This window comes from Stegostoma tigrinum, chromosome 18, assembly GCF_030684315.1.
Source record: "Stegostoma tigrinum isolate sSteTig4 chromosome 18, sSteTig4.hap1, whole genome shotgun sequence".
Lineage (NCBI taxonomy): Eukaryota > Metazoa > Chordata > Chondrichthyes > Orectolobiformes > Stegostomatidae > Stegostoma > Stegostoma tigrinum.
The window spans coordinates 38,874,787-38,888,691 of record NC_081371.1 but is presented as its reverse complement, the minus strand read 5'-3'; the positions used below and the strand labels follow the sequence as shown (position 1 = coordinate 38,888,691).

At 41.6% G+C, this 13,905-nt stretch overlaps 1 protein-coding gene across 3 annotated transcripts in view; it reads left to right on the top strand.

Moving 5' to 3' along the window:
- The window catches only part of hmga2 (high mobility group AT-hook 2), a 150,999-nt gene that overhangs the window by 19,763 nt on the left and 117,331 nt on the right, over positions 1-13,905 (top strand). The window contains exon 5 of one of the 3 annotated variants that reach the window (XM_048549565.2): positions 9,850-10,453. The exons of 1 other annotated variant lie outside the window; for it this stretch is intronic. In XM_048549565.2, coding sequence (XP_048405522.1) covers positions 9,850-10,029 — 180 coding nt within the window. In that variant the 3' untranslated portion in view covers positions 10,030-10,453. Of the gene's footprint in view, positions 1-9,849; positions 10,454-13,905 lie in introns of those variants that run through there. One more of the 3 variants, XM_059652459.1, reaches the window with a different exon arrangement.

The following is a 13,905-nucleotide window of genomic DNA, read 5'->3' as shown; positions in this document are numbered from 1 at the left end:
GGAGGAAATGCCATTGCATACTCCTCACCTGCACTGGCAGCTTCACCATATAACTTTGTTATGGAAAGCATAGCATTTCTTAAAACCAGCCACTGCTGGCACTAAAGGCAGGCACATCTGCAGGATTTTCAGCTTGTTTTGTTAGATCTTCATAAATTGGTAAGGCTTTCTCTTTTATGGTGAGAACGGTAGCCCCAGACCACTACTTCATTTGGTCTTCTATCTACACACTTAGCTGCTTCTTCTCAAGTTCCTTTGTCTGTGACTTCAAAGATTTGCTAACGTTCAGATTTGTTCCAGCAATTCAGATTGCTTTAAGCTTTTCTGCATTGTCTCTAATGGTTTATAAGTTAGACTCCCTTGTTCCTGTTGCACGAGTGATATCACGTTCTCTCATTACACTCAAAATGCTTTACAACATCTAGCTTTTCTTCCAGCGTTATAGCCTTTCTTTTACGTTCACCACCCACAATTTTATCACCAGGATGCGTCTTATCATTCTTACCACTTTGTCCTTGCATTTTGCGGGTAACCTGGCAGAATTGTACAGTACCCCTCAAAGCGCAAGCATGCTTGATGCCAGTGGGGAGAGGAGGGTGGAGAGACTATTTCAGTGTATGGTCAGGACCACATTATAGCCAACACAAAGTTTGTGTTTTTAAAAATACCGTTCCCCTATTCCTCAATTGCATTATAGCCAATTTGCATTGCCAGAACATGTATTATAGGAGAACCCCCTGTACATTCTTCCTCATCACCAATACAGAGATTAGATGAACATTTGTGGTGTTGTTACCGATCAAGTGGGCTGCTTTGTCCTAAGAGATGTTGAACTTTGGGTGTTGTTGGAGCTGTTGTTATCCAGGGTCATGTCAAGTATTCTGTCGGAGTCATAACTTCAGCCATTGTAGATCGCAGTTGAGTCATGAGCTGACTTACTGGCCGCAGAAGTCTTCGACCTACTATTGTAACCATAGTAACTGACCATTGAACTCGTACAGTATGGAAGCAGGCCATCTGGCCCATTGAGTCTACACTGACTCTCCAAAGAGCATCCCACCCAGCATAATACACTTAGTCTGCACAGCCCTGACGCTGTGGGGAGTTGAACATGGCCAATTCACCTAATTTTCCCATTTTTGGACTGTGGGAGGAAACCCACATCAGCACGGGGAGAACATGTAAATTCCACATAGACAGTCACCTGAGGCATGTAATTGAACCTGGGTCTCTGGCACTGTGAGGCTGCAGTGCTAACCACTAAGTCAACGTGTTGCCTGCCTTGAGGCTGGATCAGTAAATCTCTAAGTGGTACTCCAAAGACATTCATGGGGGAACTCAGTAATGGTAATGTTGTTGAGTGTCAAAGGGAGATGGTTAGATCCCATCTTGCTGAAATGATCATTGTCTGACTGTTGCGTGATGCCTGTGTTACTTGCAGCTTATCTGCGAAGCCTGACTATTATCCGGGCCTTGCTACGTATTGGCATCATTGAGGATTGTGTCAAATGTTGTTCAGTCTTTATTGAACATCTCCATTTCTGGCCTTATGGATCGAACACATGAAGCTAGTGGGACGTTATTCTGAAGAACTTATGTGGTGATGTCCTGAACCCGAGATAATTGACATTCTAGATAACAAGGTGTGGAGCTGCACGAGCACAGCAGGCCAAGCAGCATATTAGGAGCATTCTACATTCTACCTTCCTTTTCGTTGAACGTGAATCGAAGCAGGGGAGACCTCTTACCCTGATTGCCAGTGTCTGTAATTTTGCTGGGAGCCTTGATATCCCCCACAGTCAAATGCTGCCTTTATGTCAAGGGCAGTCACTCAACTCGGTTTAGGCCGTCCATTCATGTTTGGACCAAGGCTGTAATTTAATGTTGAGCTGAGTGAGAAAACAAAAGCGAGTAGCAGTGAGTGTTTGTTGCTATGCAAGTGCTACTTAGCACTGTCAACAACATCATCCATCACTTTGATTGAGAGTGGACTTGCTATTATTGGTTAGTTTGTATGTTTATGCTCTTTGTATATAGGACAAACCTGGAAAACTTTATACATTGTTGGGTGAATGCCAGTGTTGCAGCTGCATTTGCAGCTTGGCTAATTCTGGCACAAAAAGAATCTTAAATTGAGTTGGAATTTATTTGTAATTTTCCAAAAAAAGGAAATAGGTTTTGGACCCATGTCCCCTCTAGTATTCACTGTCTTCAGCTGTTTCTTAATATTACATTTGGCTGACAACTAATATCATTGATGCTTAGTGTGAGGCCAAAATGGGTCAACCTTTCAGCAGTCCTTATTTAAGGTGGTGGCAAATTTTTCAGTCTTGTCTTCTGCACTAATGTGCAAATTTCCTGCAACGTTGGGAATTGTGTTGTTTTTGGAGCCACCTCCTCTGATTAGTTGTTTAATTATTTAACACCAGTTGTAACTTCAGAGCTTTTGTCTGATCTTTGTTGTGGGATCACTTCATTCTATCTGTTCCGTAGTTTCCACTATTTAGCATATACATTGTCCTGTGTAATTGTGTCAAGTTAGTATCTCTCTTTTGGGTAGGTCTGATGCCATTTCTCACATACTTTCCTGCACTAATCATTGAACTAAAATTTATTACTACCTTGATGGTAGAGAGAAACCAGGGCTTGCAGTTACAGCCATTCTGCTGATGGTATATTTGGATGTTCAGATCTGTACCGAAACAATCCCATTTAGCATGGTGTAAACATTCAACTTATTTTATATCTAAACGGTTATTCATTGTTAGAAATTGATTAGCATTTCCTAATGAGTCTTGGCTGTGTCTTGCAACCACTAGCCATTAGCTATCTTAACTGAATCTATGTTGCCGATTATAATTGACCAGTAGATTAATGTAATTTCTTAAAGAGAAAGAAGTTTGAAGAGGAAAGCCAAATCCAGTAAGGTCTTTATAACAGCATAAAAATATATTTGCAGTCCTCAAAGTTTTTTTTAAAAAAACACAACCAAAATGATACAATTGAGAGCGAATGAATGTATAGAGAAAACAAAAATTGCTGGAGAAACTCAGCATGTTTAGCCACGTCTGTGAAGAGAAAGCAGAGTTAACATTTCGCATTCAATGAACCTCTTTCAGAGCTGAATGTGGCTAGGAAACAGTTGGTTTGTACCCTGTAGATGGGATGGGGTTGGGTGGCAAGGGTGGGAGAAAAGAAAGCAATTGGCGGGGCTTGGATACAGAGGAGGGAGGAAGTAAATGGGTAGGTGTTACTCCTTCTGCAGTTGCAAGGGAAGGTGCCTTAGGGGAGTGGATCAAGGTGTCCTGGAGGCTGACAAGGGAGAGGAGGGTACTACGTGTCTTAAGGTGGCGGAAATGACGGCTAATCATCCTTTGGATGTTGATACTGGTGGAAGGGAAGAGAAGTCAAGGGCTGAATTATGGGAGATGGGTAAGGGCCCAGTCAACCATGGTGTTGGGGAATCCTCGGTTGCGGAATAATGTGGACGTTCTGGAGGCCCCCAGCCCACCACTGCCTCCCGTGTGGAAGCTGGCATCATTGGAACAGATGTGATAGAGATGGAGAAATTGGGAGAAAGGAAGTGTCTGCACAGGAAGCAGGGTGTGAGGATTGTGTAGTCAAGGTAATTGTAGGTATTAGTGGGCTTGTAGTGGATATTGGTAGTCAACTCATCCCCAGAAATGGAAACAGATGTCAAGGATGGGAAGGAAGGAAACAGATGGAACAAGTGAAGATGGAAATTGAAAGTGAAATTGATAAACTTTTACATTTCCGAATGAGAGAGGGAAGCAGCACCAATGTTATTATCGATGTACCAGAGAAAACATTGTGGCTGGGGCCCCAAGTAGGCCTGAAACAAGGAATACTCCACGTATTCCACAAAAAGACAGGCCCTTGGATGAGTGAACGTATAGGGCAGTGGCTGGGGAAATACAGCAAAATCTATTCATCTTAATAGTTTTCATCGTGTACTTTTAAAATTTCAAAATCTCCTTGGGCTTAGTCTGAGCAAAGTGATTTTGCAATATCAAACTGCTGAGAGAATGAGTACAATTTCCTCACTTATAATACTGGAAAACTGTCACTCACTGTATTTGGGCCTTTGTCATTGTTCACTCGATTTGTCCAGCTTTTAATGTACTCTTAATTCCTCTGCGGTGAACTGACCTTTCCATTGTTTGGGAGCAGCGTAACTGTCAGTTTCACTCAGTCGCTTTGAGTGGATGGACTTCTAGAGCTACATTATGGCTCCCACACTGGCTGTAATTGTTTATTTTTAATTAATGGAGCTAACTCTCTGAAATACTTTTTTTTAAAAGTTAAAGCCCGTAGAGAGCAGTGGCGAAAAGTGGATGTCCCTGTGCATGAATTACCTTTAGGTCTGCTCCAAGTGAAACCTGCCAAAGGTTGGGCTTTATGCGTAGTCCTGGTTTACCTGGTCATTCAAATGAGGGAATTTCTGTCAATCAAGCCATTGACATTAAAAAGTGTTATCCCAAGTCAACATGTTCCATTGCAAACCTAATGCTCAAAACTGATTTTTGGGGTCTACTTCTATTTTTTGGGATAGCATTACGGCCTAAAGAGGGAAATGTATGGAATTATGTCCCTTGCATCGATATGAACAGGAAATGCTTAGTCTGGCAGAATCATCGTCCAGAATTACCAGGTAAACCAGCAGGGCTGTGGAGGTTTAGATTTGTGACTACATTTAGAACTGGGAGACCATATCTGCTGAAAATGTGATTATCACAGTTTCAAGCTCGTGGGCGGCATGGTGGCTCAGTGGTCAGCACTGCTGCCTCACAGCACCATGTATCTGGGTTCGATTTCAGCCTTGAACAACTGTCTGTGTGTGTGGGATTCACCTGTTCTCCCTGTGTCTACATGGATTTCCTCTGAGTGCTCTAGTTTCCTCCCACAGTCCAAAGATATGCAGATTAGATAGATTTGCTGTGCTAAATTGCCCATAGCATCCAGGGATGTGCAGGCTGGATGGATTAACTGTGGAGACTGCAGGGTTACAGGGGTCTGGGTGAGATACTCTTTGGAGAGTTGGTGTGGACTCAATGGGCTGAATGGTCTGCTTCCACACTGGGGATTCTATAAAATGGGTTGTGTTTAAAACCATGCTTAACTAATTTTGCTGTAAAAATTTTTCATTAGTTTTTAGAATTAAAAGTATATGCTCCATATAAGAAGTGATTTCAATAAACAGAAATTAAAACATTTTTATGATTTGCACCACTCCAATGTACTTTAAGTGTAGTCAATATTACTGAGTTGGAAAGTACATTTGATTTTCTGCGTTGGAGAAGTGCCTGAACCCTTCTGCCTTCTCTTCTATACCAGAATTCATCAAGGTGGAAAGGCCCATGGTTAGACTTCCCTTGTTGAAAGGCGGCGCTTCCTCAATCAAAGAAGGTAATATTGGGAGGGGCTGAGGTGGTTTCCCACTGGGAGCCGCATCCCTAGCACTTGATGCTGATTCCAATCCCATGAAATCCCTCCCCACATTACCTCAGTCACTCCTGGCAATGTGGCTCAGTTAGCAGCCATGGTTGGCATTGCTATTGGTACTGCTTTTCAACAGAATTGCCCACCTTGATTAACCAGTGGAAATGTAGGTTTCTCACCATTTCTGCAACCAGCGTGTAAGATCCCCAACATCTTCATGAAATCCCAACCAGGAAGGCCCTGCAAGCAGGAATGAGTCAAATGGGGCCAGGAGAAGCAAGGCATGTTTAGACTAGAGAAAATAACATTTCTTGTGCTGTTGAAAGTAATTACATGACCTTAATTTTCTCCCCACTTGTCTTAAGTTGATAGGAAACTTGTTCCCTACCTTGCAGAGAGACTGTAATAGAAGCAATAAGGAGCTGAAGGATAGTTCTGGTTACCAGTGCAAGTATTGGCTTCTCAATTTTGTGCTTCTGAACACCCAAAGCCTCTGACAGAAAATTATTTAGAAATAACTGTTAATCCCCAAACTAATAAAAATTGTAATTATAATTGCAATAGAAACTATTTCCATAACCAATATATTTGGGTTGAAATTTCCCTGTTCTTGGGTTTGCGGAGGTGTTAATTAATGCATAGGTCACTGTTGGTTCTTTTGTGCTGGTGCAATGATTTGCAAATCGAAACTTGCAGCAACAACTACTCCTCAGATGTCTCAGGTAGCAAAAGCCACAAAACTTCCAGGAACGTTGCTAGAAAGCCAAGTTTTTTTTGTGTGGGTAGAATGATATTCTTTACTGGGTGTTCTGATATGAGGTGGGTGGGTATTTGTACTCAAATAGTTTCAGGTTGATTGTACATCACGCACATACACCAATTAATGGTCACACTGTTAATGAGAGCATTGATTTTTGAAAGTAATATTTACCCAGGAGCTGACTTGCCGCCTTTGTATTCACCAGTGTTTACTTAATGGCAGTGAATAGGAAAAGAGAATGTCCTACTCACTCCAGATCTTCTCTAGCTCCTAAAGACATATTTCAGGAAACAGTGCCAGAGATTCTTTGCTGACATTTAAATGCAGAATCGTCGGTCCACATTAAACTGCTGTCGAGAGACTGTGGGATATTATGAAATGACAGCACTATCGAGTAAAAGAATTTGAAGTGCTAAGATTCTAGTAGGTTCCTTCGTATTGTATCTTATTTGGTCTCCCATTGCATGTTGTGTCTGTTTGCTGCCCTTGGACATAGAGACAGTGTAATCCAGATTTCAGGCTTAACTGGGCAAAACAGAAATATAATTTTGTTTCCTTTGCTTCTCCTAAAAGTTGGCAGCTCATGTTGCAGTCCAGTTCTGCAAGTATCATATATCCTTCAGTATCTTTCCTTGTATCTATTCTGCATTTTGACGCTAGGCAGTGAATGTTGGGAGGATATGTAATTGGGGGAACATCACAGTATCATTTGTGCCACACAAGGTGCCAATGACCATCTCCAACTAGAACAAAGTACAACAGTAACCTTGCTTGTTCTTCCCATTGTCATCACCGAATCCCCTGCTATTAATATAAATGAGTGTTTCTGTGCATCAAACTTTTCACTGCACCTGCAATATAAACACTTGCCCATGAGAGCACATCGGATGCTGGGAATTCTGTGACATGTAACTCACTGCCTGATTTTCCAAAGTCTGTCCACAATCTGCAAGGCAAAGGTCAGGGGCATGATATATTTACTGCTCACTTACCTGAATGAATGCAATTTCAAGAATGTTCTCCTCTTGATCACACACCATCCTTATTCAGAAATATATCGCCATCGTTGAATCAAAATCTTGGACTCCTTCCTAACACCACTGTGTATGTGTCACATTACATTATTCGCACCAGTTCAAGAAAGCCACTAACTGCCATTTAGAATGATGGTGATATGAGATGGATGATAAATGCTGACATTGCCACATCCATGAAATGACTTTTCAAAAAGTTGATCTAATCCTTCCAGAAGTCGTGTTCAGAAATTATGTAGCATATGGCCAAACTGAACTCTTTACATTTTTGAATCACATTCAACATGGCGACTGAGTTTTTGATTTTTATAGAATGAATAACATAGCCATTTGCTCGTGATTAGTGCAACGTCAAATGAATGAAAGAACTTTCATTTTTACAGTGACAGTCTTGATGTCAGATTGTCCCAAATCAGTAGAACCAATGGACTATTTTTAGAGGATTGTCATTGGATTAATCTGGAAAACACAGTTGATCTACGCTCAAGGACTCACAAGTAGCAATGTGGATAGTCTATTTTTAGTAATGGTGGGTGAAAGATAAATGTTGCCTAGGGCATTGGGACATACTCCTCTGCTCTTTGTGTTGTGCCGTGGAATCTTTTAACATTCACCTGAGAAGCATACAAGTTTAATATGTCATATGAAAAATAGCATCTCCAACATAGCAGCATTGCCTGAAGGTTAGCCTAGATTTTACGCTGTTGTCTCAAGGGGCATGAACTGATGACCTTAGAGGTAATGATGCTCACCTCCACTCTGGGAGGGCACATGACTCATTGACTGCACTCTTATGTAAAGGTAATTGGAAAACTTTTATTTCTGTTAGTGCTTAGTCCTAATCTGGAACTCATTGTTAGTGTGACTACACATGACCATAATTCTTAATGCTTCAAAATGAAGACAGCACAAGTCTTGCACTCTGATGCAATATCTATGTGAATGTAAGCACTGGAATCGACGCTTTGTAGATGGTTTACTCCTCCATTACCTATGATCCTATGGAGCCATCCACTACAACAACAGTTATCTAATAAAGGAGAATGCTAGGGGAGAGGGAGACCGGAGAATTTGCACTCTTTTCTAAAGGATGTGTCTTATTTGTCTCAACACATGGCTGTGGAATTTCCTCCTGGCATCTCTCTGCAACTCCAGCTCGTGTTCCTCATTTAGTAAATTTCTCAAAAACTGCCTCTTTACCAAGCTTTTGGTCACCTGACCAGATATCTCCTTAAGTTCTGAGGAGGGGTCACTGGACCCAAAACATTATCTCTGATTTCTCTGCATAGATGCTGGCAGACCTGCTGAGCTTTTCCAGCATCCACTGTTCTTCCAGTTTTTGGCTGCTTACTGTTGTTACTTTCTGATGAAGCATCTTCCCTTTAAAGGTACTATATAAATACAAGTTGCTGTTTGCTATTTCAGGAAGTTTGTTATACAAAATGTAGTTATCTGTGCAAAATTTGTGTTTCATTACTTGAGTATTTTTCCCAGATTCCCCATGGCATTGAACATGGTAAGTCAGACAGTGTCTGGTTTTAAAGGCATAGAGTATTATCCAATGGGATATGCCATGTTGTAATCTTCCACAGTGCAGCTGTGAGTATGTACCTTCATTGTCACAAAGTGGAATTTCTGTCCTTCTTGGCTCAAGTACGTGATCATGCTTGGGCTTTTTCTTCCACCAAATATGTCTAATTGTGGTTACTGACATCAGTAAACTGAATTTCTACTGTGACAAAATTCCTATGTGTTGCGTGTGATTGACTGGATTTACCTTTTTCTGACAGAAATTTGCATTGTGATGTATACATCTACATATAGTATAAGCATAAGTGTATGTATTCAATATATATTCATAGTTATAGAAACATACAGCACGGAAACAAGCTCTTCAAACCAACCAGTCCATGTCAAACCTAATCCCAAACGAAACTAGACCCATCTGCTTGCTCCAGGCCCATATTGTGCAAAACCTGTCCTGTTCATGTACTTATTCAAATACATTTTAGACATTGTAGTTGTACCCACATCCACCACTTCCTCAGGAAGTTCATTCCACATGAAAATGTGTTTTAAAAAAAAATTGCTCCTTTATGCCTTATTTTAAATCTCCTTCCTCTCACCTTAAAAATATAACCCCTAATCTTGAAATCCCCTATCGTGGAGAAAGACAGCTACCATTAACTCTATCCATACCGCTCATTATTTTATAAACTTCCAACAGGAACCTCCTACCATGTTTGAACATTAAATGTATATTAGGATGGAACTAATATTATGATATCTAATGCCTAGCTCATGTTTTGAGTGTTCATGTAACACACATTTGCTGTATAACTGCAAGCCACAATCCAGAGAGCTCCAACATCCATTTAGAACACTGAATAGTCATTTCCAATGAAGATGTAATTGGCTCCCAGGGCTAATATGGCATTCCAAGAGTATGTAAAAAGGAGCAAAAAGTCCTTAGTTGTATGTAGCCCTCTCTCCCACAGGTGTCTTGATGGTTGGGATGGGATGTCTGATTTGGGTTTTGATTCGTAAAATGCAGTTGTTGGCTTTGATGTGCCTTCTCTCTGTGCCAATTTATAGGAGTTATCAAGACAGTACAAATCAGATGCCATATTAAGATCGTCAAAAGGGGAAATGGGGATGAAGAAAAGTATGAGAAATCCAAATAACAATAAGACCCGAAGCGTCAACTTTCCTGCTGATTCTGCTTGGCCTGCTGTGTTCATCCAGCTCTACACCTCGTTATCTCAGATTCTCTAGCATCTGCAGTGCCTACTATCTCCACTACTTGAAACCCAGCTTTTTTTCTCTCTCCCAAGGAGCATATTTCATGGATGGAAAGCTATGTATCTTCTGATAATTATCTCTATCCAGCATCGGCAGTTCCTACAATCTCCATATAAAATGAGTTGTTTCTCCCCATGCGTAATTATAAGAACAGAATTGTGTATGTTAAAATGTAGTTTATTGTTCAGCTGTTTACCCCTGCCTGGGAGAAGCAATGTCAGTGTGTCAAAAATAGCACAAGTTGTACCCTCCTTGGATTATAGACCCAATCAGAAGATGGAGTGCTTGTTTTCATTGATTTCCCAAAATGTACCTACCATAGCCGTGTTTAAAAAGGTCTGTCTTTAGTGCTATCAATACTTGAAATAACAAGGTGTAGAGCTGGATGAACACAGCAGGCCAAGCAGCATCAGAGAAGCAGGAAGGCTGATGTTTCGGCCCTAGACTCCTCCTCGGACAAAAGAAAGCATGGGGGCAATTTTTCTGAAGAAGGGTCTAGGCCTGAAATGCCAGCTTTCCTGCTCCTCTGACGCTGCTTGGTCTGCTGTGTTCATCCAGCTCTACGCCTTGTTATCTCAGACTCTCTAGCATCTGCAATGCCTACTATCTCCACTACTTGAAACCGTTATTTTTTCTCTCCCAAGGTGTATATTTCATGGATGGACAGCAATGTATCGTCTGATAATTATCTCTTTCTATGTTATGTCAAAACTGCATTATGTCTGTGTATATTTCCTGTGTTAACTTATACATTCCAATGTCTGCATTTAAAATGGAAACAGTCCACAAGTAAAATTCTCATAGCGTAATTCCAGTCTTCTGCCCCTGGTGGCATTGTGGTGCCTCATGTTTTTATCTTCTAGTCTCTATGACAGACAACCTGTAATGTTCCAGAAAAACTCTACTTCCCATATTTCTCTGTTTTAGGAGACAGTTGTAAAATGAAGACAGAATGTATGATTTAAATATAGAGACTATATTCCATCTGCTGTCCAAGCCCAGTTACCTCCCACACTTCATAGCTTTTCACCTCACAACTCAAGGTAATCTAACTTTCAGCAGTAACACAGAACAAAACATTACAGCCTCTACTGGTAGATTTGACAGGAAAGGGCCATACAGATTCTCCTTGGGACCTTCTGGCTGCCTTCCATTCAGCACTTACCTGTCCCAAATTTTATAGGTGGTGAGCAAAGCCTAAACTGTCCCATCCACCCTGGCTTGAATTGAGGCCCTTTACTGGCACCTAAAGAGTCATCTTCTGCCTGATCTCAATCTTGTGACTGGTGACAGGAGTGCAGCCTGTCAGGTCATTCTGCACGGGTCTCTTAATTTCGAACGCCATTCAAAAAGCTTTGGGAAAATGGTCTAATTTTTAAGTGTTATTATTTGTTTACATGCATATTTCCACATACATTCAGAATTACATTCAATAATGACTGTTTTTAAAGCTTTTCATAAAACCAGGACTTAAATGTTGCAGAATAAAGTCTGAGCACTAAATTAAACCTCCGTTATCAATGCTCAAGGTAGTACCTACTTAAAACACTTGCAGTTCTGACAAACATGGTAGCCCACTTATTTTTAAATTAATCATTATTGGAAAGTTTGGAGAAATCATGTGATTATTGTTATTAAAAGTCATGTAGACTTAGCTTTATCATAGCTCAAAATTGGAGACCAGGCAACACCACCCTTAAACACAGTTTTCCACTGGGGATTGGAATTTGTAAATTTTTGGCACGGAGCCAAAAATGATTTTCTATTTGCCCAAGTCCATTCCTTGCAGCATTCATTTGTGAAACTGCTTGCTTGGTTGCAGCAAATAGACCATATATCACCTGGCCTGTTGGCTTTGCTGGCACGTTGTCAAATTCTTGCAGGCTTGAGGAATTCATTGTTCTTGTTTGAACTGATAAGAACAAAAAGGATTTTCTGCTTGGGAAATGTATGTGGGTGAGGGGCTGGGGTGAGCAGCAAGGTGGAATGTTAACAAGGAATAATAGGTCTGTACTTTCCCAAGCTTTTACCTTGTTTTGCTGTTTTGTGGAGGTATTGGCTGATCTGTGAAAGGAGTGAAGCATTCACCACTGTTTTGAGGGCTTTCCCTATCTCGTGAGGCCATAAAACAAAGTACAAGTAGGAGGTGACATTAATTCCTGGTTAAGGGCTTTGCAGAACCTGCCTGGGAACCCTGAGGAGTTGAAGTAATTCTTGTTATGCTGTGAGTTAAACTTTTTTCAAAGTTTTTGGATGTGAGGCTGGAAAAGCACGGCAGGTCAGACGGCATCCAAGGAGCAGGAAAATCGATGTTTCAGGCCGAAACCCTTCTTCAGGACTCTGGTTTCAGCCTGAAACATTGACTTTCCTGCTCCTTGGATGCTATCTGACCTGCTGTGCTTTTCCAGCCTCATACTTATAGGCTCTGGCTTAACTGTTCATGTCCACTCAAGATGCACAGATTTAAACCTCAGCCTTAAATTAATCTCTGAAATGTATTGTCCCCATCTGCTCAATTAATACCTCACAAGTCACATGCCAAAATGTTAATTTTGATCTGAATGTGGAATAATATGCTACAGCATGAAGTAGCAGTATTAGTCTCTTAAAAACACAGTTGTTATTGGAGATTGCAAAGTTAGAGAGAACAAACAGTCGTTTAAGTACCATAGATGGCCTTCCATATCAAGCAGATGTTCACCTGCACATCTGCCAATGTGGTATATTGTATCCATTGTACCCGGTGTGGCTGCCTCTACATTGGGGAAATGAGGCTTGGGGACCACTTTGCAGAACACCTCCGCTCGGTTCGCAACAAACAACTGCACTTCCCAGTCGCGAACCATTTTAACTCCCCCTCCCATTCCTCAGACGACATGTCCATCAAGGGCCTCCTGCAGTGCCACAATGATGCCACCCGAAGGTTGCAAGAACAGCAACTCATATTCCGCTTGGGAACCCTGCAGCCTAATGGTATCAATGTGGACTTCACAAGCTTCAAAATCTCCCCTCCCCCCACTGCATCCCAAAACCAGCCCAGTTCGTCCCCTCCCCCCACTGCATCCCAAAACCATCCCAGCCTGTCACTGCTTCTTTAATCTGTTCTTCCTCTCACCCATCCCTTCCTCCCACCTCAAGCTGCACCATTTCCTACTTACCATCCCATCCCGCCTTCTTGACCTGTCCCCTCCCTACCTCCTCGCCTACACTCTCCTCTCCACCTGTCTTCTTTTCTCTCCATCTTCGGTCCACCTCCCCCTCTCTCCCTATTTATTCTAGTTCCCTCACCCCATCCCCCTCTCTGATGAAGGGTCTATGCCCGAAACGTCAGCTTTTGTGCTCCTGAGATGCTGCTTGGCCTGCTGTGTTCATCCAGCCTCACATTTTATTGTCTTGGATTCTCCAGCATCTGCAGTTCCCATTATCACTGAGTCTTGTATGTTGTGTAGCTTCTGTTGTATTAGGGTAAAGGAAATTGCTGGCTGTGTAGAATCTGCTGGGAGAACAGTGACCCAGAAGTGTGACACACACCATTATCAATGACAAACGTGAGTGCAGATATTGAGCCAGGAGAGTCAGATATTATGGAGCTGGCAAGGAATTTTAAAAAGAACTTTTGAAAGTCACAACTTGTGAATTATGTTACCACCAGAAAGGATCAATACCTGACTTAGGCATGATTTTAGTTTTTGGCTTATCTGGACGTTGTCGGTATTTGCCTGATTCTAATTGTCATTGAACTGAGTGGCTTGCTAGGCCATTTCGGAGGATAGTTAAGAATCCTTCACATTGTTGTGGGTGTGGAGTGATGCCCATATCTGATTGCGACCATATGTCAGGCCATTAATG